The sequence below is a fragment of the Phyllobates terribilis genome, unplaced genomic scaffold (genome assembly GCF_046119375.1).
Source record: "Phyllobates terribilis strain yellow unplaced genomic scaffold, ASM4611937v1 Scaffold_8__6_contigs__length_399053987, whole genome shotgun sequence".
NCBI classification, from domain to species: Eukaryota; Metazoa; Chordata; class Amphibia; order Anura; family Dendrobatidae; genus Phyllobates; species Phyllobates terribilis.
This window is the reverse complement of record NW_027362768.1, coordinates 176,246,011-176,267,606: the sequence shown is the minus strand read 5'-3', so window position 1 is coordinate 176,267,606 and position 21,596 is coordinate 176,246,011. Positions and strand designations below refer to the sequence as shown.

The 21,596-nt window shown below is 33.6% G+C and overlaps 1 protein-coding gene across 8 annotated transcripts in view; it reads right to left on the bottom strand.

Annotated features, from left to right (window-relative positions):
* Nucleotides 1-319: 319 nt before the first annotated feature.
* UBE2U (ubiquitin conjugating enzyme E2 U) overlaps nucleotides 320-21,596 on the bottom strand; it is a 56,303-nt gene continuing 35,026 nt past the window's right edge. For 5 of the 8 annotated variants that reach the window (XM_073642660.1, XM_073642656.1, XM_073642658.1 and 2 more), the window contains 4 exons: nucleotides 19,651-19,739; nucleotides 1,506-1,572; nucleotides 1,276-1,376; nucleotides 322-732 (listed from right to left, as the gene is read on the bottom strand). In XM_073642660.1, coding sequence (XP_073498761.1) covers nucleotides 542-732; nucleotides 1,276-1,376; nucleotides 1,506-1,572; nucleotides 19,651-19,739 — 448 coding nt within the window. In that variant the 3' untranslated portion in view covers nucleotides 322-541. Of the gene's footprint in view, nucleotides 733-1,275; nucleotides 1,377-1,505; nucleotides 1,573-19,650; nucleotides 19,740-21,596 lie in introns of all 8 variants that reach the window. The other 3 variants (XM_073642659.1, XM_073642662.1, XM_073642655.1) reach the window with 2 other exon arrangements.

Below are 21,596 nucleotides of genomic sequence, written 5' to 3'. Positions count from 1 at the left end.
AGATCATTGCAATAGTTTGCAACCCCTTCATTCCGCTTAGGGGTCCAGGAGGAAGAAAATTTGCATCTTATGGAAAATATATATATAATATTTTATGAGACATGTGACATACAGATTGCAGCATTTAGTTATCTGTTTGTGAAGGAAGGTGCTCACTCTTCACATACACTCAGACTATAAAAATATAACTACCCCCAAAACAATGCAAAACTAATGTGAAGAGCAGAAATATTCTGTACCATTTTGCCACCTGGTGGTAGAATAGAGAAAGTGCATGCTCCATTTAGTAAAGTTTATTACACAGAACTCACAAAGTTTATTTGCTCATAAATTCATAAATGTGGACATGTTCACTGGGATCCTGATCTGGCGCTGCTGCAGGAGATGTTATTTGGTATGCGAGTGAGATGACATGGATCAGGACAGGAAATATAATGCTTTATCCTATAACTTTATTTATTTTACTCCAGAGCTGCAATCACAATTCAGCTGATTGTTATTAAAAACAGTCAGCACGAATGCTGTAGAAAAGTCCCTGCAATTAATCTTCCAGTAGATCAGTACTGAGGCTATTAGTCCAGGCCACCAAATCGTCCACCTCCTCTTCCAGCGGTTCAGGATTTCGGGCAGATTTGCGGTATGACGCCACTGTGTCGTCTGTCTGATGCTTTCTATCGGAATGCCTTTCTGTCTCCGATTCTACGTCTGCGATGGATCCTAATAAGTGACTTTCTGATAGGAAAATATAAAATGTATATTAGGAAAATGAGATCTCTAGTGATCACAGTGATCCCTCTATGTCACCAGCAGCACGAGACAAGCAGCAAACAGCGCCTGATATCTCAGCTCCCTGAAAAATCAGGTGGGGTATGGACAGAGCTAAATAGGAAAATGACAAGTGAATCTCAAACCCATGGTCATCAGCGCTGGTGTCAGCAATTTGGAGACACTTTAGTCCCTGGGACAGGCCTGGAAATTCCCATGTGTGTGCAGGATTTGTAACACAACTCTGCCCTCTACTGTCCATTCATATGAATTACAGGCCTAACTTTTGTCCAAACTTTTTAAATGAATGGATTATTAAATAAAAATAGTTTTTATGAGTTGCAAACTTTTGTGATGAGTGTTATGTAATTGTAGACCACAAAACCCCAGCGATATCACGGGTGACGCATTGTCATCATCTCATCATGCAGTAATGAAACCTACTAATACAGGCACCGTCTTTGTCAGGGAAAAATGGTAAAAAATTATAGAACACCTGACACCCCATACCTGACAACCTGCACAGCGCACATCTCCGGGCATCCGCCTCTCTTAGGGAAGGAAACGTTCTTATACGGTCACTAAGAAGACCATGAATAATGAAGCTGTATCTGCAGATACAAAATATATCGTCTATTACTATAGAATTAGGCTGCAACAACCTGAGCAGCAATAAGTGGACACATGTACGACTGCTATACGTTACATCTACTGCGGTATAATGAGAGATTCACACTGACGTTTTAATTCCCCTCTTCATCTCCTCCTTCTCTCTAGAAAAGATTCTTGATTCTAATTCTCTGTATTCTGTAATAGGCAAAAAAAATAGTAAGAAAGTTATCCAGGATTCTACGTGTCAAATGGAAAAAAATTATATTATTTTACATAAGAACAGTATTATATTAGTTATATTCTTGTACATAGGAGCAGTATTATAGTAGTTATATTCTTGTACATAGGGGGCAGTATTATAGTAGTTATATTCTTGTACATAGGGGCAGTATTATAGTAGTTATATTCTTGTACACAGGGGGCAGTATTATAGTAGTTATATTCTTGTACATAGGGGCAGTATTATAGTAGTTATATTCTTGTACACAGGGGGCAGTATTATAGCCGCTATATTCTTGTACATAGGAGCAGTATTATAGTAGTTATATTCTTGTACATAGGGGGCAGTATTATAGTAGTTATATTCTTGTACATAGGGGGCAGTATTATAGTAGTTATATTCCTGTACATAGGGGGCAGTATTATAGTAGTTATATTCTTGTACATAGTGTGGGGATTCTACTCACTTGGGTGTGTCGAGAGGCAAACAGGAAGCATCTTCCTCTAAATGTCCATGTCTGTTTATTACTTCATAAACCAATGAAAAAGCAAAAGGAAAACAAAAAGCCTTCTGTTCAGGCAAACAAAGTAAAGAGTCCTTTAGGTAAAATCTCTGGTTAGCCAGTCCTGTGGACACACAGGCTGGGTAGTGTCCAGTTCACTGGCTCTGTCTGGAGACAACAACACACAGGAGGCCTTCTCACTCCAAACACAGACCATGTGCCAAACAACAGCCTCCATTTTATATTTTAACCACACCCCGAGGTAAGGTGTGTGAGCAGCCAGACCTGCCCATCTCTCCAAATACCCGTAACCCGACCCCAGGTGCACCAAACAGTCCTCTTAGTGCTTAAGTGCACTAGAGGAACATTCCGGGTTACATCACAGAGGTCAGCCATCTCTGTTATACATACCTCCCATCCACTATGTGTCCGTTAACTACCTTACAATAGGGGCAGGATTATAGTAGTTATATTCTTGTACATAGGAGCAGTATTATAGTAGTTATATTCTTGTACATAGGGGCAGTATTATAGTAGTTTTATTCTTGTACATAGGAGCAGTATTATAGTAGTTTTATTCTTGTACATAGGGGCAGTATTATAGTAGTTATATTCTTATACATAGGGGGCAGTATTATAGTAGTTATATTCTTGTACATAGAGGCAGTATTATAGTAGTTATATTCTTGTACATAGGGGGCAGTATTATAGTAGTTATACTCTTATACATAGGGGCAGTATTATAGTAGTTATATTCTTGTACATAAGAGCAGTATTATAGTAGTTATATTCTTGTACATAGGGATCAGTATTATAGTTGTTATATTCTTGTACATAGGAGCAGTATTATAGTATTTATATTTTTGGACATAGCAGCAGTATTATAGTAGTTCTATTCTTTTACATAGGGGGCAGTATTATAATAGCTATATTCTTGTACATAGGAGCAGTATTATAGTAGTTATATTCTTGTACATAGGAGCAGTATTATGGTAGTTATATTCTTGTACATACAGGGCAGTATTATAGTAGTTATATTCTTGTACATAGGGGCAGTATTATAGTATTTATATTCTAGTACATAGGAGCAGTATTATAGTAGTTATATTCTTGTACATAGGAGCAGTATTATAGTATTTATACTCTTGTACATAGGAGCAGTATTATAGTAGTTATATTCTAGTACATAGGAGCAGTATTATAGTATTTATACTCTTGTACATAGGAGCAGTATTATAGTAGTTATATTCTTGTACATAGGGGCACTATTATAGTATTTATATTCTTGTACATAGGAGCAGTATTATAGTAGTTATATTCTTGTACATAGGAGCAGTATTATAGTAGTTATATTCTTGTACATAGGGGCAGTATTATAGTAGTTATATTCTTGTACATAGGAGCAGTATTATAGTAGTTGTATTCTTGTACATAGGAGCAGTATTATAGTATTTATACTCTTGTACATAGGAGCAGTATTATAGTAGTTATATTCTAGTACATAGGAGCAGTATTATAGTATTTATACTCTTGTACATAGGAGCAGTATTATAGTAGTTATATTCTTGTACATAGGGGCAGTATTATAGTATTTATATTCTTGTACATAGGAGCAGTATTATAGTAGTTATATTCTTGTACATAGGAGCAGTATTATAGTAGTTATATTCTTGTACATAGGGGCAGTATTATAGTAGTTATATTCTTGAACATAGGAGCAGTATTATAGTAGTTATATTCTCGTAGATAGTGGCAGTATTATAGTAGTTATGTTCTCGTATATAAGGAGCAGTATTATAGTAGTTATATTCTTGTATATAGGGGGCAGTATTATAGTAATTATATTCTTGCACATAGGGGCGGTACTATAGTAGTTATGTTCTTGTACATAGGTGCAGTATTATAGTAATTAAATTCTTGTACATAGGAGTAGTATTATAGTAGTTATATTGTTGTACAAAGGAGCAGTAATGTAATAGTTATATTCTCTTGTACATAGGAGCAGTATTATAGTAGTTATATTCTCTTGTACATAGGAGCAGTATTATAGTAGTTATATTCTTGTACATAGGAGCAGTTTTATAGTAGTTATATTCTTGTACATAGGGGCAGTATTACAGTAGTTATATTCTTGTACATAGGAGCAGTAATTTAGTAGTTATATTCTCTTGTACATAGGGGCAGTATTATAGCAGTTATATTCTTGTATATAGGGGCAGTATTATAGTAGTTATATTCTTGTACATAGGAGCAATATTATAGTAGTTATATTCCTATACATAGGAGCAGTATTATAGTAGTTATATTCTTATACATGGTGGCAGTATTATAGTAGTTATATTCTTGTACATGGTGGCAGTATTATAGTAGTTATATTCTCGTACATAGGAGCAGTATTATAGTAGTTATATTCTTGTACATAGGAGCAGTAATGCAGTAGTTATATTCTCTTGTACATAGGAGCAGTATTATAGTAGTTATATTCTTGTACATAGGGGCAGTATTACAGTAGTTATATTCTTGTACATAGGAGCAGTTTTATAGTAGTAATATTCTAGCATGCAGGAGCAGTATTATAGTAGTTATATTCTTGTACATAGGGGCAGTATTATAGTAGTTATATTCTAGCATGCAGGAGCAGTATTATAGTAGTTATATTCTTGTACATAGGGGCAGTATTATAGTAGTTATATTCTAGCATGCAGGAGGAGTATTATAGTAGTTATATTCTTGTACATAGGGGCAGTATTATAGTAGTTATATTCTCATACATAGGGGCAGTATTATAGTAGTTATATTCTTGTACATAGGAGCAGTATTATAGTAGTTATATTCTCATACATAGGGGCAGTATTATAGTAGTTATATTCTTGTACATAGGAGCAGTATTATAGTAGAAATATTCTTATAGGTAGGAGCAGTATAATAGTAGTTATATTCTTGTACATAGAAGCAGTAATATAGTAGTTATATTCTCGTACATAGGAGCAGTATTATAATAGTTTTATTCTTGTACATAGGAACAGCATTATAGTAGTTATATTCTTGTACATAGGAGCAGTACTATAGTAGTTATATTTTTGTACATAGGAGCGGTATTATAGTAGTTATATTCTTTTACATATGGGCAGTATTATAATAGTTATATTCTTGTACATAGGAGCAGTATTATAGTAGTTATATTCTTGTACATAGGAGCAGTATTATGGTAGTTATATTCTTGTACATACAGGGCAGTATTATAGTAGTTATATTCTTGTACATAGGGGCAGTATTATGGTAGTTATATTCTTGTACATAGGAGTAGTATTATAGTAGTTATATTCTTGTACATAGGGGACAGTATTATAGTAGTTATATTCTTGTACATAGGAGCAGTATTATAGTCGTTATATTCTTGTTCATAGGGGCAGTATTATGGAAGTTGTATTCTTGTACATAGGGGAAGTATTATAGTAGTTATAGTCTAGTACATAGGAGCAGTATTATAGTAGTTATATTCTTGTACATTGGAGCAGTATTATAGTAGTTATATTCTTGTACATAGGAGCAGTATTATGGTAGTTATATACTTGTACATACAGGGCAGTATTATAGTAGTTATATTCTTGTACATAGGGGCAGTATTATGGTAGTTATATTCTTGTACATAGGAGTAGTATTATAGTAGTTATATTCTTGTACATAGGGGACAGTATTATAGTAGTTATATTCTTGTACATAGGAGCGGTATTATAGTAGTTATATTCTTGTTCATAGGGGCAGTATTATGGTAGTTGTATTCTTGTACATAGGGGCAGTATTATAGTAGTTATATTCTTGTACATAGGGGCAGTATTATAGTAGTTATATTCTTGTACATAGGAGCAGTATTATATTTACATTCTTATACATAGGAGCAGTATTATAGTAGTTATATTCTTGTACATAGGAGCAGTATTATAGTAGTTATATTCTTGTACATAGGGGCAGTATTCTAGTCTTTATATTCTTGTACATAGGAGCAGTATTATAGTAGTTATATTCTTGTACATAGGAGCAGTAATGCAGTAGTTATATTCTCTTGTACATAGGAGCAGTATTATAGTAGTTATATTCTTGTACATAGGGGCAGTATTACAGTAGTTATATTCTTGTACATAGGGGCAGTATTATAGTAGTTATATTCTAGCATGCAGGAGCAGTATTATAGTAGTTATATTCTTGTACATAGGGGCAGTATTATAGTAGTTATATTCTAGCATGCAGGAGGAGTATTATAGTAGTTATATTCTTGTACATAGGGGCAGTATTATAGTAGTTATATTCTAGCATGCAGGAGCAGTATTATAGTAGTTATATTCTTGTACATAGGGGCAGTATTACAGTAGTTATATTCTTGCACATAGGAGCAGTAATGTAGTAGTTATATTCTCTTGTACACAGGGGCAGTATTATAGCAGTTATATTCTTGTATATAGGGGCAGTATTATAGTAGTTATATTCTTGTACATAGGATCAGTATTATAGTAGTTATATTCTCATACATAGGGGCAGTATTATAGTAGTTATATTCTTGTACATAGGAGCAGTATTATAGTAGAAATATTCTTATAGATAGGAGCAGTATAATAGTAGTTATATTCTTGTACATAGAAGCAGTATTATAGTAGTTATATTCTCGTACATAGGAGCAGTATTATAGTAGTTATATTCTTGTACATAGGAGCAGTATTATAGTAGTTATATTCTTATACATAGGAGCAGTATTATAGTAGTTATATTCTCGTACATAGAAGCAGTATTATAGTAGTTATATTCTCGTACATAGGAGCAGTATTATAGTAGTTTTATTCTTGTACATAGGAACAGTATTATAGTAGTTATATTCTTGTACATAGGAGCAGTACTATAGTAGTTACATTTTTGTACAAAGGAGCAGTATTATAGCAGTTATATTCTTTTACATAGGGGGCAGTATTATAATAGTTATATTCTTGTACATAGGAGCAGTATTATAGTAGTTATATTCTTGTACATAGGGGACAGTATTATAGTAGTTATATTTTTGTACATAGGAGCAGTATTATAGTCGTTATATTCTTGTTCATAGGGGCAGTATTATGGTAGTTGTATTCTTGTACATAGGGGAAGTATTATAGTAGTTATATTCTAGTACATAGGAGCAGTATTATAGTAGTTATATTCTTGTACATTGGAGCAGTATTATAGTAGTTATATTCTTGTACATAGGAGCAGTATTATGGTAGTTATATTCTTGTACATACAGGGCAGTATTATAGTAGTTATATTCTTGTACATAGGGGCAGTATTATGGTAGTTATATTCTTGTACATAGGAGTAGTATTATAGTAGTTATATTCTTGTACATAGGGGACAGTATTATAGTAGTTATATTCTTGTACATAGGAGCGGTATTATAGTAGTTATATTCTTGTTCATAGGGGCAGTATTATGGTAGTTGTATTCTTGTACATAGGGGCAGTATTATAGTAGTTATATTCTTGTTCATAGGGGCAGTATTATAGTAGTTATATACTTGTACATAGGAGCAGTATTATATTATTTACATTCTTATACATAGGAGCAGTATTATAGTAGTTATATTCTTGTACATAGGAGCAGTATTATAGTAGTTATATTCTTGTACATAGGGGCAGTATTCTAGTCTTTATATTCTTGTACATAGGAGCAGTATTATAGTAGTTATATTCTTGTACATTGGAGCAGTAATGCAGTAGTTATATTCTCTTGTACATAGGAGCAGTATTATAGTAGTTATATTCTTGTACATAGGGGCAGTATTACAGTAGTTATATTCTTGTACATAGGGGCAGTATTATAGTAGTTATATTCTAGCATGCAGGAGCAGTATTATAGTAGTTACATTCTTGTACATAGGGGCAGTATTATAGTAGTTATATTCTAGCATGCAGGAGGAGTATTATAGTAGTTATATTCTTGTACATAGGGGCAGTATTATAGTAGTTATATTCTAGCATGCAGGAGCAGTATTATAGTAGTTATATTCTTGTACATAGGGGCAGTATTACAGTAGTTATATTCTTGCACATAGGAGCAGTAATGTAGTAGTTATATTCTCTTGTACACAGGGGCAGTATTATAGCAGTTATATTCTTGTATATAGGGGCAGTATTATAGTAGTTATATTCTTGTACATAGGATCAGTATTATAGTAGTTATATTCTCATACATAGGGGCAGTATTATAGTAGTTATATTCTTGTACATAGGAGCAGTATTATAGTAGAAATATTCTTATAGATAGGAGCAGTATAATAGTAGTTATATTCTTGTACATAGAAGCAGTATTATAGTAGTTATATTCTCGTACATAGGAGCAGTATTATAGTAGTTTTATTCTTGTACATAGGAACAGCATTATAGTAGTTATATTCTTGTACATAGGAGCAGTATTATAGTAGTTATATTCTTGTACATAGGAGCAGTATTATGGTAGTTATATTCTTGTACATACAGGGCAGTATTATAGTAGTTATATTCTTGTACATAGGGGCAGTATTATGGTAGTTATATTCTTGTACATAGGAGTAGTATTATAGTAGTTATATTCTTGTACGTAGGGGACAGTATTATAGTAGTTATATTCTTGTACATAGGAGCAGTATTATAGTCGTTATATTCTTGTTCATAGGGGCAGTATTATGGTAGTTGTATTCTTGTACATAGGGGAAGTATTATAGTAGTTATATTCTAGTACATAGGAGCAGTATTATAGTAGTTATATTCTTGTACATTGGAGCAGTATTATAGTAGTTATATTCTTGTACATAGGAGCAGTATTATGGTAGTTATATTCTTGTACATACAGGGCAGTATTATAGTAGTTATATTCTTGTACATAGGGGCAGTATTATGGAAGTTATATTCTTGTACATAGGAGTAGTATTATAGTAGTTATATTCTTGTACATAGGGGACAGTATTATAGTAGTTATATTCTTGTACATAGGAGCGGTATTATAGTAGCTATATTCTTGTTCATAGGGGCAGTATTATGGTAGTTGTATTCTTGTACATAGGGGCAGTATTATAGTAGTTATATTCTTGTACATAGGGGCAGTATTATAGTAGTTATATTCTTGTACATAGGAGCAGTATTATATTATTTACATTCTTATACATAGGAGCAGTATTATAGTAGTTATATTCTTGTACATAGGAGCAGTATTATAGTAGTTATATTCTTGTACATAGGGGCAGTATTCTAGTCTTTATATTCTTGTACATAGGAGCAGTATTAAAGTAGTTATAATTTTGTACATAGTAGCAGTATTATAGTAGTTATATTCTTGTACATAGGAGCAGTATTATGGTAGTTATATTCTTGTACATATAGGGCAGTATTATAGTAGTTATATACTTGTACATAGGGGCAGTATTATGGTAGTTATATTCTTGTACATAGGAGCAGTATTATAGTAGTTATATTCTTGTACATAGGGGACAGTATTATAGTAGTTATATTCTTGTACATAGGAGCAGTATTACAGTAGTTATATTCTTGTACCTAGGAGCAGTATTATAGTACTTTTTTTTCTTGTACGTAGGAGCTGTATTATAGTACTTTTATTCTTGTACATAGGAGCAGTATTATAGTAGTTATATTCTTGTACATAGGGGCAGTATTACAGTAGTTATATTCTTGCACATAGGAGCAGTAATGTAGTAGTTATATTCTCTTGTACACAGGGGCAGTATTATAGTAGTTATATTCTTGTATATAGGGGCAGTATTATAGTAGTTATATTCTTGTACATAGGATCAGTATTATAGTAGTTATATTCTCATACATAGGGGCAGTATTATAGTAGTTATATTCTTGTACATAGGAGCAGTATTATAGTAGTTATATTCTTATAGATAGGAGCAGTATAATAGTAGTTATATTCTTGTACATAGAAGCAGTATTATAGTAGTTATATTCTCGTACATAGGAGCAGTATTATAGTAGTTTTATTCTTGTACATAGGAACAGCATTATAGTAGTTATATTCTTGTACATAGGAGCAGTACTATAGTAGTTATATTTTTGTACATAGGAGCGGCATTATAGTAGTTATATTCTTTTACATAGGGGCAGTATTATAATAGTTATATTCTTGTACATAGGAGCAGTATTATAGTAGTTATATTCTTGTACATAGGAGCAGTATTATGGTAGTTATATTCTTGTACATACAGGGCAGTATTATAGTAGTTATATTCTTGTACATAGGGGCAGTATTATGGTAGTTATATTCTTGTACATAGGAGCAGTATTATAGTAGTTATATTCTTGTACATAGGAGCAGTATTATGGTAGTTATATTCTTGTACATACAGGGCAGTATTATAGTAGTTATATTCTTGTACATAGGGGCAGTATTATATTAGTTATATTCTAGTACATAGGAGCAGTATTATAGTAGTTATATTCTTGTACATTGGAGCAGTATTATAGTAGTTATATTCTTGTACATAGGGGCAGTATTATGGTAGTTATATTCTTGTACATAGGAGTAGTATTATAGTAGTTATATTCTTGTACATAGGGGACAGTATTATATTAGTTATATTCTTGTACATAGGAGCAGTATTATAGTAGTTATATTCTTGTTCATAGGGGCAGTATTATGGTAGTTGTATTCTTGTACATAGGGGTAGTATTATAGTAGTTATATTCTTGTACATAGGAGCAGTATTATAGTATTTACATTCTTGTACATAGGAGCAGTATTATAGTAGTTATATTCTTGTACATAGGAGCAGTATTATAGTAGTTATATTCTTGTACATAGGGGCAGTATTCTAGTCTTTAAATTCTTGTACATAGGAGCAGTATTAAAGTAGTTATAATTTTTTACATAGGAGCAGTATTATAGTAGTTATATTCTTGTACATAGGAGCAGTATTATGGTAGTTATATTCTTGTACATATAGGGCAGTATTATAGTAGTTATATACTTGTACATAGGGGCAGTATTATGGTAGTTATATTCTTGTACATAGGAGCAGTATTATAGTAGTTATATTCTTGTACATAGGGGACAGTATTATAGTAGTTATATTCTTGTACATAGGAGCAGTATTACAGTAGTTATATTCTTGTACCTAGGAGCAGTATTATAGTACTTTTTTTCTTGTACGTAGGAGCTGTATTATAGTACTTTTATTCTTGTACATAGGAGCAGTATTATAGTAGTTATATTCTTGTACATAGGGGCAGTATTATAGTAGTTATATTCTTGTACATAGGAGCAGAATTATAGTAGTTATATTCTTGTACATAGGGGCAGTATTATAGTAGTTATATTCTTGTACATAGGGTCAGTATTATAGTAGTTATATTCTTGTACATACAGAGCAGCATTACAGTAGTTATATTCTTGTACCTAGGAGCAGTATTATAGTACTTTTTTTCTTGTACATAGGAGCAGTATTATAGTAGTTATATTCTTGTACATAGGGGCAGTATTACAGTAGTTATATTCTTGTACATAGGAGCAGTAATGTAGTAGTTATATTCTCTTGTACATAGGAGCAGTATTAAAGCAGTTATATTCTTGTATATAGGGGCAGTATCATAGTAGTTATATTCTTGTACATAGGAGCAGTATTATAGTAGTTATATTCTTGTACATAGGGGCAGTATTACAGTAGTTATATTATTGCATATAGGGGCAGTATTATAGTAGTTATATTCTTGCATATAGGGGCAGTATTATAGTAGTTATATTCTTGTATATAGGGGCAGTATTACAGTAGTTATATTCTTGTACATAGGAGCAGTAATGTAGTAGTTATATTCTCTTGTACATAGGGGCAGTATTATAGCAGTTATATTCTTGTATATAGGGGCAGTATTACAGTAATTATATTCTTGTACATAGGAGCAGTATTATAGTAGTTATATTCTTGTACATAGGGGCAGTATTACAGTAGTTATATTCTTGTACATAGGAGCAGTAATGTAGTAGTTATATTCTCTTGTACATAGGAGCAGTATTAAAGCAGTTATATTCTTGTATATAGGGGCAGTATCATAGTAGTTATATTCTTGTACATAGGAGCAGTATTATAGTAGTTATATTCTTGTACATAGGAGCAGTATTATAGTAGTTATATTCTTGTACATAGGGAGCAGTATTATAGTAGTTATATTCTTGTACATAGGGAGCAGTATTATAGTAGTTATATTCATGTACATAGGGAGCAGTATTATAGTAGTTATATTCTTGTACATAGGGGGCAGTATTATAGTAGTTATATTCTTGTACATAGGGGGCAGCATTATAGTAGTTATATTCTTGTACATAGGGAGAAGTATTATAGTAGTTATATTCTTGTACATAGGGGGCAGTATTATAGTAGTTATATTCTTGTACATAGGAGCAGAATTATAGTAGTTATATTCTTGTACATAGGGGCAGTATTATAGTAGTTATATTATTGTACATAGGGTCAGTATTATAGTAGTTATATTCTTGTACATACAGAGCAGTATTACAGTAGTTATATTCTTGTACCTAGGAGCAGTATTATAGTACTTTTTTTCTTGTACGCAGGAGCTGTATTATAGTACTTTTATTCTTGTACATCGGAGCAGTATTATAGTAGTTATATTCTTGTACATAGGAGCAGTATTATAGTAGTTATATTCTCGTAGATAGTGGCAGTATTATAGTAGCTAAGTTCTCGTATATAGGGGGCAGTATTATAGTAATTATATTCTTGCACATAGGGACGGTACTATAGTAGCTATATTCTTGTACATAGGAGCAGTAATGTAGTAGTTATATTCTCTTGTACATAGGAGCAGTATTATAGTAGTTATATTCTTGTACATAGGGGCAGTATTACAGTAGTTATATTCTTGTACATAGGAGCAGTTTTATAGTAGTTATATTCTTGCATATAGGGGCAGTATTATAGTAGTTATATTCTTGTATATAGGGGCAGTATTACAGTAGTTATATTCTTGTACATAGGAGCAGTAATGTAGTAGTTATATTCTCTTGTACATAGGGGCAGTATTATAGCAGTTATATTCTTGTATATAGGGGCAGTATTACCGTAATTATATTCTTGTACATAGGAGCAGTATTATAGTAGTTATATTCTTGTACATAGGGGCAGTATTACAGTAGTTATATTCTTGTACATAGGAGCAGTAATGTAGTAGTTATATTCGCTTGTACATAGGAGCAGTATTAAAGCAGTTATATTCTTGTATATAGGGGCAGTATCATAGTAGTTATATTCTTGTACATAGGAGCAGTATTATAGTAGTTATATTCTTGTACATAGGAGCAGTATTATAGTAGTTATATTCTCGTACATAGAAGCAGTATTATAGTAGTTATATTCTCGTACATAGGAGCAGTATGATAGTAGTTTTATTCTTGTACATAGGAACAGTATTATAGTAGTTATATTCTTGTACATAAGAGCAGTACTATAGTAGTTATAATCTTGTACATAGGGTTCAGTATTATAGTAGTTATATTCTTGTACATAGGAGCAGTACTATAGTAGTTATATTTTTGTACATAGGAGCAGTATTATAGCAGTTATATTCTTTTACATAGGGGGCAGTATTATAATAGTTATATTCTTGTACATAGGAGCAGTATTATAGTAGTTATATTCTTGTACATAGGAGCAGTATTATAGTAGTTATATTCTTGTACAAAGGAGCAGTATTATAGTAGTTATATTCTTGTACATAGGAGCTGTATTATAGTAATTATATTCTTGTACATAGGGGCAGTATTATAGGAGTTATATTCTTGTACATAGGAGCAGTATTAGAGTAGTTATATTCTTGCATATAGGGGCAGTATTATAGTAGTTATATTCTTGTACATAGGGGCAGTATTATAGTAGTTATATTCTTGTACATAGGGGCAGTATTATAGTAGTTATATTCTTGTACATAGGAGCAGTAATGTAGTAGTTATATTCTCTTGTACATAGCGGCAGTATTATAGCAGTTATATTCTTGTATATAGGGGCAGTATTACAGTAATTATATTCTTGTACATAGGAGCAGTATTATAGTAGTTATATTCTTGTACATAGGAACAGTATTATAGTAGTTATATTCTTGTACATAGGAACAGTATTATAGTAGTTATATTCTTGTACATAAGGGGCAGTATTATAGTAGTGGTATTCTTCTACATAGGGGGCAGTATTATAGTAGTTATATTCCTGTACATAGGAGCAGTATTACAGTAGTTATATTCTTGTACATAGGAGCAGTATTATAGTAGTTATATTCTTGTACATAGGAACAGTATTATAGTAGTTATATTCTTGTACATAAGGGGCAGTATTATAGTAGTTATATTATTGTACATAGGGAGCAGTATTATAGCAGTTATATTCTTGTACATAGGGGGCAGTATTATAGTAGTTATATTCTTGTACATAGGAGCTGTATTATAGTAATTATATTCTTGTACATAGGGGCAGTATTATAGTAGTTATATTCTTGTACATAGGGGCAGTATTACAGTAGTTATATTCATGTACATAGGAGCAGTTTTATAGTAGTTATATTCTTGCATATAGGGGCAGTATTATAGTAGTTATATTCTTGTATATAGGGGCAGTATTACAGTAGTTATATTCTTGTATATAGGGGCAGTATTACAGTAGTTATATTCTTGTACATAGGAGCAGTATTATAGTAGTTATATTCTTGTACATAGGAGCAGTATTATAGTAGTTATATTCTTGTACAACGGAGCAGTATTACAGTAGTTATATTCTTGTACATAGGAGCAGTATTATAGTAGTTATATTCTTGTACATAGGGGCAGTATTACAGTAGTTATATTCTTGTACATAGGAGCAGTAATGTAGTAGTTATATTCGCTTGTACATAGGAGCAGTATTAAAGCAGTTATATTCTTGTATATAGGGGCAGTATCATAGTAGTTATATTCTTGTACATAGTAGCAGTATTATAGTAGTTATATTCTTGTACATAGGAGCAGTATTATAGTAGTTATATTCTTATACATAGGAGCAGTATTATAGTAGTTATATTCTCGTACATAGGAGCAGTATTATAGTAGTTATATTCTTGTACACAGGAGCAATATTGTAGTAGTTATATTCCTGTACATAGGGGGCAGTATTATAGTAGTTATATTCTTGTACATAGGGACAGTAGTATAGTAATTATATTCTTGTACATAGGGGCAGTATTATAGTAGTTATATTCTTGTACATAGGGGGCAGTATTATAGTAGTTATATTCCTGTACATAGAAGCAGTATTATAGTAGTTATATTCTTGTACACAGGAGCAGTATTATAGTAGTTATATTCCTGTACTTAGGGGGCAGTATTATAGTAGTTATATTCTTGTACATAGGGACAGTATTATAGTAATTATATTCTTGTACATAGGGGCAGTATTATAGTAGTTATATTCTTGTACATAGGAGCAGTATTATAGTAGTTCTATTCTTGTACATAGGAGCAGTATTATAGCAGTTATATTCTTGTACATAGGAGCAGTATTATAGTAGTTATATTCTTGTATATAGGGGCAGTATTATAGTAGTTATTTTCTTGTACATAGTGTGGGGATTCTACTCACTTGGGTGTGTCAGGAGGCAAACAGGAGGCATGTTTCTTTAAATGTCCATGTCTGTTTATTACTTCATAAGCCAAGGAAAAAGCAAAAGGAAAACAAAAAGCCTTCTGTTCAGGCAAACAAAGTAAAGAGTCCTTTAGGTAAAATCTCTGGTTAGCCAGTCCTGTGGACACACAGGCTGGGTAGTGTCCAGTTCACTGGCTCTGTCTGGAGACAACAACACACAGGAGGCCTTCTCACTCCAAACACAGACCATGTGCCAAACAACAGCCTCCATTTTATATTTTAACCACACCCCGAGGTAAGGTGTGTGAGCAGCCAGACCTGCCCATCTCTCCAAATACCCGTAACCCGACCCCAGGTGCACCAAACAGTCCTCTTAGTGCTTAAGTGCACTAGAGGAACATTCCGGGTTACATCACAGAGGTCAGCCATCTCTGTTATACATACCTCCCATGGACTATGTGTCCGTTAACTACCTTACAATAGGGGCAGTATTATAGTAGTTATATTCTTGTACAAAGGGGCAGTATTATAGTAGTTATATTCTTGTACATAGTAGCAGTATTATAGTAGTTATATTCTTGTACATAAGAGCAGTATTATAGTAGTTATATTCTTGCACATAGGGGCAATATTATAATAGTTATATTCTTGTACATATGGGTAGCATTATAGTAGTTATATTCTTGTACATAGGGGGCAGTATTATAGTAGTTATCTTCTTGTACATAGGGGGGCAGTATTATAGTAATTATATTCTTGTACATAGGGGCAGTATTATAGTAGTTATATTCTTGTACATAAGGAGCAGTAATATAGTAGTTATTTTATTGTACAAAGGGGGCAGTATTATAATAGTTATATTTTTGTACATAGGGGCAGGATTATAGTAGTTATATTCTTGAACATAGGGAGCAGTATTATAGTAGTTATATTTTTGTACATAGGAGCTGTATTATATTAGTTATATTCTTATACATAAGAGCAGTATTATAGTAGTTATATTCTCGTACATAGAAGCAGTATTTTAGTAGTTATATTCTCGTACATAGGGCCAGTAATATAGTAGTTATATTCTTGTGCATAAGGGGCAGTATTATAGTAGTTATATTCTCGTACATAGAAGCAGTATTTTAGTAGTTATATTCTCGTACATAGGGCCAGTAATATAGTAGTTATATTCTTGTACATAGGAGCAGTATCATAGTAGTTATATTCTTGTACATAGGGGCAGTATTATAGTAGTTATATTCTTGCACATAGGGGCAGTATTATAGTAGTTATATTCTTGTACATAGGGAGCAGTAATATAGTAGTTATTTTATTGTACAAAGGGGGCAGTATTATAACAGTTATATTTTTGTACATAGGGGCAGGATTATAGTAGTTATATTCTTGAACATAGGGAGCAGTATTATAGTAGTTATGTTTTTGTACATAGGAGCTGTATTATATTAGTTATATTCTTATACATAAGAGCAGTATTATAGTAGTTATATTCTCGTACATAGAAGCAGTATTATAGTAGTTATATTCTCGTACATAGGGCCAGTAATATAGTAGTTTTATTCTTGTACATAAGGGGCAGTATTATAGTAGTTATATTCCTGTACATAGGAGCAGTATTATAGTAGTTATATTCTTGTACATAGGGGCAGTATTATAGTAGTTATATTCATGTACATAGGAGCAGTATTATAGTAGTTCTATTCTTGTACATAGGGGCAGTATCATAACAGTTATATTCTTGTACTTAGGGGGCAGTATTATAGTAGTTATATTCTTGTACATAGCAGCTGTATTATAGTAGTTATATTCTCGTACATAGGGCCAGTATTATAGTAGTTATATTCTTGTACATAGGGGGCAGTATTATAGTAGTTATATTCTTGCACATAGGAGCAGTATTATAGTAGTTATATTCTTGTACATAGGGGGCAGTAATATAGTAGTTATATTCTTGTACATAGGAGCAGTATTATAGTAGTCATATTCTTGTACATAGGGGTAGTATTATAGTAGTTATATTCTTGTACATAGGGGGCAGTATTATAGTAGCTATATTCTTGTACATAGGGTCAATACTATTGTAGTTATATTCTTGTATATAGGAGCATTATTATAGTAGTTATATTCTTGTACATAGGGGGCAGTATTATAGTAGTTATATTCTTATACATAAAGTGGTGGCCAAAAGTATTGGCACCCCTGCAATTCTGTCAGATAATACTCAGTTTCTTCCTGAAAATGATTGCAATCACAAATTCTTTGGTATTATTCTCTTCATTTAATTTGCTTGCAAGGAAAAAACACAAAAGAGAATGAAGCAAAAATCAAATCATTGATCATTTCACACAAAACTCCAAAAAAGGGCCGGACAAAAGTATTGGCACCCTCAGCCTAATACTTGGTTGCACAACCTTTAGCCAAAATTACTGCGAACAACCACTTCCGGTAACCATCAATGAGTTTCTTACAATGCTCTGCTGGAATTTTAGACCATTCTTCTTTGGCAAACTGCTCCAGGTCCCTGATATTTGAAGGGTGCCTTCTCCAAACTGCCATTTTGAGATCTCTCCACAGGTGTTCTATGGGATTCAGGTCTGGACTCATTGCTGGCCACCTTAGAAGTCTCCAGTGCTTTCTCTCAAACCATTTTATAGTGCTTTTGGAAGTGTGTTTTGGGTCATTGTCCTGCTGGAAGACCCATGACCTCTGAGGGAGACCCAGCTTTCTCACACTGGGCCCTACATTATGCTGCAAAATTTGTTGGTAGTTTTCAGACTTCATAATGCCATGCACACGGTCAAGCAGTCCAGTGCAAGAGGCAGCAAAGCAACCCCAAAACATCAGGGAACCTCCGCCATGTTTGACTGTAGGGACCGTGTTCTTTTCTTTGAATGCCTCTTTTTTTTTTCCTGTACACTCTATGTTGATGCTTTTTCCCAAAAAGCTCTACTTTTGTCTCATCTGACCAGAGAACATTCTTCAAAAACGTTTTAGGCTTTCTCAGGTAAGTTTTGGCAAACTCCATCCTGGCTTTTTTATGTCTCGGGGTAAGAAGTGGGGTCTTCCTGGGTATCCTACCATACAGTCCCTTTTCATTCAGACGCTGACGGATAGTACGGGTTGACACTGCTGTACCCTCGGACTGCAGGGCAGCTTGAACTTGTTTGGATGTTAGTCGAGGTTCTTTATCCACCATCCGCACAATCTTGCGTTGAAATCTCTCGTCAATTTTTCTTTTCCGTCCACATCTAGGGAGGTTAGCCACAGTGCCATGGGCTTTACACTTCTTGATGACACTGCGCACGGAAGACACAGGAACATTCAGGTCTTTGGAGATGGACTTGTAGCCTTGAGATTGCTCATGCTTCCTCACAATTTGGTTTCTCAAGTCCTCAGACAGTTCTTTGGTCTTCTTTCTTTTCTCCATGCTCAATGTGGTCACACAAGGACACAGGACAGAGGTTGAGTCAACTTTAATCCATGTTAACTGGCTGCAAGTGTGATTTAGTTATTGCCAACACCTGTTAGGTGCCACAGGTAAGTTACAGGTGCTGTTAATTACACGAATTAGAGAAGCATCACATGATTTTTCAAACAGTGCCAATACTTTTGTCTGCCCTCTTTTTTAGGTTTGGTGTGGAATTATATCCAATTTGGCTTTAGGACAATTCTTTTTGTGTTTTTTCATTGAAGACAAATTAAATGAAGATAATAATACCAAAGAATTTGTGATTGCAATCATTTTCAGGAAGAAACTGAGTATTATCTGACAGAATTGCAGGGGTGCCAATACTTTTGGCCACCACTGTAGGGGCAGTATTATAGTAGTTATATTCTTGTACATAGTGGACAGTATTATTGTAGTTATATTCTTGTGAGTAGGGAAGAATATTTCATTTAACTTACTTTTATTCTTTAAATTCTGGCCGGTCTTTGATGTGGCTATTTCTCTCCACGTCTTGTGGTAATTTTCAAAAGAAACAGTTTTTATTTTCCTGAAAATAAAGTTGAAATAAAACTTAGCGCACACATTATAATAGTTCCATAATTTATACGGTTTAAAATAGACAAATGTTCATGAAGGAGCACATACACAACTACAATGCATTATTCATTCCACCCCATAGAGCTAATCTTACCCTCCTGATCCCAACTGTCGATCCACTGGACCAGTATAGTAAGAGCAGGACCCCTGGGAACCTATCAGCACTTCCCAGACAGATGATCCCATGAGAATTTAGACAATGATCACATGAGGCATGAAAACAGCCATCATTGATTTTATAGTGAAGATGGACATAATTTATGACTGTTATTATAATTTTGTAAAATGCTTATATTGAATGGCAGTAATGTGGTTGTGTTTTATGGACTCTATGGCAGCAATTTGCAAATGCCAGGTACTTTTCATGTGAAAAAAATCATTCCAAGAAGAATCATTTAAAAAAAAAATTTCTCCTTTAATGTCGCCCATAATCTATACAAATCCTTTGAGAAACAAACTGAAATTATTTTGGAGGGGAAATAAGAAAAATAATAAAGCTAAATTAATGCGGTGGCATAAGAGTGAACACCCTCTTATAATTGGGGATGAGGCTGTATTCAGAATTAGCTAAATCACTTGTACCCTCATGTTATATAGTGGTCAGTGCACGGCTGCCATCATTTATACTGATTCTGATTAACCCCATAGAAAGTTTCACTGTTCTAGGAGGATTTTCCTGACATTTCTATAGTTGTATTTTACACTAAAAGTTGTGGTCCATAAACAGCTGACAACTCAGCAAAGGGATCTCATTGTTGAAAGTTATCAGTCAGGACAAGGAGACAAACAAATTTCCCAGGCATTAGATCTACCATGGAGCAATGTGAAGACGTCATCAAGAAGAGGCTTAAATTTAGCACGTCTGTGACATTACCTATAACTGGACGTTCCTCAAACATTCATGAAACGACAAGAAGAAAATTAGACCGAGAAGCTGCCAAGAGGCCGACAGCAGCATTAAAAGAGTTGCAGGAATTTATGGCAAGTACTGGCTGTGTCCTGCATGGGACAACAATCTCCTGTATTATTCATATGACTGGACTGTGGGGTAGTGTGGCAAGGTGAAAGACTTTTATAACAAAAAAAAAATCCAAGCCCAGCTTGTTTTGCCAAATTCTACATCAAGTCTGCCAAAAGCAGGTGGGAAAACGTGTAATGGTCTGATGAGAACAAGGGAGGACTTTTTGGCCATAATTCCAAAAGGTGCAAAGCCAACACTGCGCATCACCAAAAGAACATCATACTTACAGTGAGACATGGTGGAGGCAGCATTGTGCTTTGGGGATGTTTTTAGCAGCTGGAACTGGGGCTTTAGTAAAGGTATTAGGTATTAGGATATTATGATAGTTCCAAATATCAGTCAGTTTTGTATCACAACCTTAACACCTCTGTAAAAAGCGGAAAATGAAGAGGAATTTCACCTTTCAGCACAACAACAACCATAAGTGACCTCTAAATCAGCAAAAGAATGGCTTCCCCAGAAGAAGATCACAGTTTTGAAATAGCCCAGCCCGAGCCCAGACCTGAACCCATGTGACAATCTATAGATGACCTGAAGAGGGTGCTGTGCACAGGAGACGCCCCCGCAATCTGACAGATGTGGAACTACTGCAAGGAAGAGTAAGCAAAGATTGCCAATTCTAGATGTGCTGATAGACTCCGACCCAAAACAACTGAATGCAGCCAGAAATTCAAATACACAAAGTATTGGTGTAAGGGTGTGCATATTTATGCAACCACATTATTTTACTTCTTTATTTTTCTTTTTTCACTCAAAAAGATCTCAGTTCATTTTTTTAATGGAATT